At 40.9% G+C, this 4,437-nt stretch overlaps 1 protein-coding gene across 1 annotated transcript; it reads left to right on the top strand.

Annotated features, from left to right (window-relative positions):
• The first annotated feature begins 3,891 nt into the window (after nt 1-3,891).
• On the top strand, nt 3,892-4,437 carry LOC149822236 (uncharacterized). The gene has a single exon (XM_089980239.1). The coding sequence runs from the start codon at nt 3,892-3,894 to the stop codon at nt 4,435-4,437; it is 546 nt and encodes a 181-aa protein (XP_089836365.1).

The raw sequence follows: 4,437 nt of genomic DNA, 5'->3' as shown, positions 1-4,437 counted from the left end.
TCCTGTCCAGAGCCATACCTGATTCTTCTTCAGCAAATTCGTGAGGGGTGCAACAATGAGGGAGTAGTCTTCGATGAACCGTCGATAGTAATTTTCCAAGCCGAGAAATGACCACAACTCTAGTACTTTGGTTGGTGGACACCATTCCTGGATGGCTATTATCTTCTGCCCGTCTATGCATAACAAATCACACCCCACAACGTGGCCAAGGAAGCTGATCTCCTCCTATCCGAAGAGATACTTCTCTCGCTTGACACAAAAGTCATTCTCCTTCAGTACCTGAAACACTTTCGCAAGTGCCCAACATGATCCTCCATGCTGTTGTTGTAGATCACGATGTCATCAAGATAGACTACCACAAACTTGTCTAAGCAAGGGTAGAAAATCTTATTCATCAATGTCGTGAATGTGGCTGAAGCATTCATCAACCCGAATGACATCACCAAAAATTCATAGACACCATAGCGAGTGACATAAGTTGTCTTTGGCTCATCGCCATTTGCAATCCTCACCTGCCAGTAACACGATCACAAATCCAACTTCAAAAATACTTGGTCACTGCCTAACTGATCGAACAAGTCCGCTATTGTAAACACCCCAAAATTTCTAAGTTCATCTCTAAACATCCCCTTTCATAGATACCAACCCCTTTAGCATAGTGTAAGAGTCTAACCCCTACGACCATTCCAATTTAGGTGTCATTTCACCCCCATTTCACCAAAAAAATTACCATTTTGCCCCTAGGTAACCCTAGATCCTTGTCAGTTAGTCCCAACCAAGCTTAGAAGAGTTAGAATATCAATCATTTCTAGCTCGCATGAACTCACGATGAGTAGACCCTATTCATTTCAGTTAAATTTGGTTCATTTCATGTGAAATAAGCTAATTTCTAACTCAAATTCAATCCAATTATTTCAGAACCAGTCAATTTCAATTGATCCTATTCCTTTGTGTTTAACTTGAGCTCATCAGGAGCTCAAGTGGTCTAATTTCAGTTCAAACCTATTTTCCCACATTGTTAGAGTTCATTTTTAGCTCAATTCAGCTCATTTCAGCTAGAATTGAACTAACCTTAGTCAGCCTAGGTAGGAGTTAGTTTGTTTAAGCTCTGAATTAGTTTATCTTAGTTTAGTTGATTATGGTTTTAGTTCAAACCAAGTATTTTGTTCACTACGCCTAGTACATTCTTGTCGCTTACTTCACTTAATAGTGAATTTCTCACAATTTCACTTAGAATTGCGTCTGTTTTTTATCATCTGGTTTGGGAGTCTAGTTAAGATAGTGTCTTTATAGTTCACCCAAGTTCAGGAACCTTAGAGCCCAGTTCAAGCCAGTTCAAACATTATTTCCAAGTGTCACTCTTCACTCTACTTCATGCCCCTGCCCAGAAAGGCAAAATTGTCTATACTTGTGCTCATTTCTATTCAGAGGAGCAATTTAGTCAATTTCTAAGCCAGTGTAATTCCAGTCTGGACTCAGATCAATTCTTTTTTTGAGATTATATCTGTATCCTAGATCCAACTGATGTTTCAATTTGGATATTTGATATCTGATCTGATCTGATCCAATGTTGGATCTGATGTCCGATATCCATTTTATATTTTGGACCTAGATCATTTTATCCAATCCACTATGTTATCCAGGATCCATCTTGTTCTCAGACTTGGATCTTATAAACACCCCAAAATTTTTAAGTCCATTCCTGACATTCCTTTTTGCAGATGCCAAACCCCTGCAGGGCGACGTAGAGTCTCATCCCTAGGTTTACCCCAATCTAGAGGATAGTCTACCCTGTTTGGCCAATAAAATTACTATTTTACCCCTAAGTCACCCTTAGCCTTTTTGTTAGTCAGACCTAGCCAAACTCATTTTTAAGTTTAGAATAGTTAGAATGCCTGTCATTTCTAGCTCCTCTGAGCTCACAATGAGCGAATACTGATCATTTCTGACCATTTTAACTAAATTTAGTCTATTTCAGGCAAAATAAGCTCATTTTTAGCTTGAATTTCAGCTAGACTATCCCCAAGTCAGCCAAATCCAGTAGATCCTATCCCCAGGAGTCTGATCTAAGTTTACCAAGAGTTTAAATGGTCAAATTCTAGCTCAAAGCCACTTTTCACACACTCAGACCTTCATTTTAGCTTATTTTAGCTTGTTTTAGCTCGTTTAAGCTCAATTCAGTCCAAACTGAGCTATTCCTAGTTGGTTGAGCTAGTGTTTTAGCTTCAAATTTAGTTCACCTTAGTATAACTGACTTCTGATTTAGTTCATTTCAAACCTATCCAGTTCAAATTAGTTCAGACCAGTTTAGTACCGTGTTTCTACCCCTGCAGGGCGAAAACAAAAAAATACAAATATCTTCAAGACACTGTTTTTGACATTTTTCTAAACTGGGACAAGTCCCAATTCAAACTCAGATCAATTCCTTCATCTAATATCTTATCAATATCCGAGATCTAATCCATTTTTAATTCAGATATTGGATCCAATGTTGGATCTGGTGTCTAAATTTCATCCCGGACTTGGATTTGTTGTCAGATTTGCTCTATAATCCATATCGAGAGTCCAAATTATTCATTGAACCTAAAATATCTCATCGAATATCCAGGATCCAATTAATCATTTCGGATCCAGTTCAGTCTGGGTTCACCTTCTGATCCATTCAGAAGGTTAATTGAAACAATTTCTGAACTTAGATTCATCTAACATCTGAGATTCAATTTCACTTCTTGGATTCTGATTCAGATCCAATATCCAATTCCATCCTTTGAGCTGGATCCAAGATACAAATCCAAAATCCCAATTTTATTATGAATTTGAGTTTTTTCCATTTTCAATTCTTCAGAAATCCATATCCAAGGTTTGATTCCCTTTTTGAACCAATTTCCTTCAAATCAAGATTCAGATCCAATCTTCTTAAAAACCTTGAATCCAGATCCTTTTCAAAATTTATTTTTTATTCTAATTTCAAAATCAATTCTCGAAGCAAGTGGAAGAGGGGGTGACAAGGCGGTTTTGGATAGAGGATGGTGTTCTCTATGCTAAAGGAAGGCGACCCTATGTGCCTAACGGTGGCGGCTTGCGGAAGTTGTTACTAAAGGAGGCACATGATACCCCATGGGCGGGGCATCCGGGACAGGAGCGCACAATGGCACTCCTATCATCCAGTTACTACTGGCCGCGGACGGAAGAAGACACTACTTATATGTCAGAACTTGTCTTGTATGTTAGCAAGACAAGACGAAGAGGAAAAAAGTTGCTGGGTTGCTGGAGCCCCTACCGACGCCGACCAGACTGTGAGAAAGCATATCGATGGACTTCATCTCTGGATTGCCCAAGGTGAAAGGGTTTACATCGATTATGGTCGTGGTGGACAGGTTTTCAAAGTATGCAACGTTCATTCCTGCTCCAAAGGAATGTACAACGGAGATTACTGCACAATTGTTTTTGAAACAGATTGTAAAGTATTGGGGATTGCCGCTGAACATTGTGAGTGATCGTGACGTACGATTCAATGGGAAGTTTTGGACTACCTTGTTCGAGTTGATGGGCTCTACGCTTAACTTCTCGACAAGCAATCATCCACAAACAGATGGTCAGACGGAACGCGTTAATGCTTTGTTGGAGGAATATCTCAGGCATTACGTGTTGGCCAACCAGCAAAACTGGGTGAATTTGCTGGACATTACGCAATTCTGCTACAATCTGCAACAGACCTCGATGACAGGTCAGAGTCCCTTCGAGTTGGCAACAGGGCAACAACCTTTCACTCTTCATGAGGTAGTGAAGCAAAAGGACTAAGGTCGCTGTCCTGCGGCATACCGGTTCGCAAGAACGCAGCATGAGAGGATAGAAGAGGCGCATGATTGTTTGGAAAGAGCCAAGCGGCAGATGAAAAAGTGGGCAGACGAGAAGCGTCGACCACTTGAGTTCCAAGTTGGGGATAAAGTGTGGCTGAAACTCACTCCTCAGATTTGGAAAAAGATCCTAAGGAAGACAACACATAAGGGACTCATTCCTCGGTATGACGGACCTTTTAAGGTGACCAAACGGATTGGACACTCGGCTTATAGGCTGGAACTTCCAGAAAGGATTAAGGTACATCCAGTGTTCAACGTTAGTTTCCTCAAGGAGTACCATGAAGACTTGGAAGAACCTTCGCAGATGGTGCCACAGCGTGCTCCACCAAATATACAAACACAGTTTCAGAGGCAAGCTGAGTTCATCATGGACCGAAGGGTGGAAGGCCAAAGCCAGAAGAACCGGAGGACCTACTTCCTTGTCAAATGGAAAGGACTGCCAATAGAGGAAGCAACGTGGGAGAAGGACACTACTTTATGGCAATTTGAGGATTTGATCCAAGCCTTCTTAAAGAAGATGAACCCGACGAGGACGTCAGATTCATCTGGTGGGGAAGGCCTGTTAGACCCTCAATAA

The sequence above is a fragment of the Nuphar pumila genome, chromosome 11 (assembly GCF_984573655.1).
Source record: "Nuphar pumila chromosome 11, dmNupPumi1.hap1.1, whole genome shotgun sequence".
Lineage (NCBI taxonomy): Eukaryota > Viridiplantae > Streptophyta > Magnoliopsida > Nymphaeales > Nymphaeaceae > Nuphar > Nuphar pumila.
Note: the sequence above shows the minus strand (reverse complement) of the source record. Positions and strands in the feature narration are given on the sequence as shown.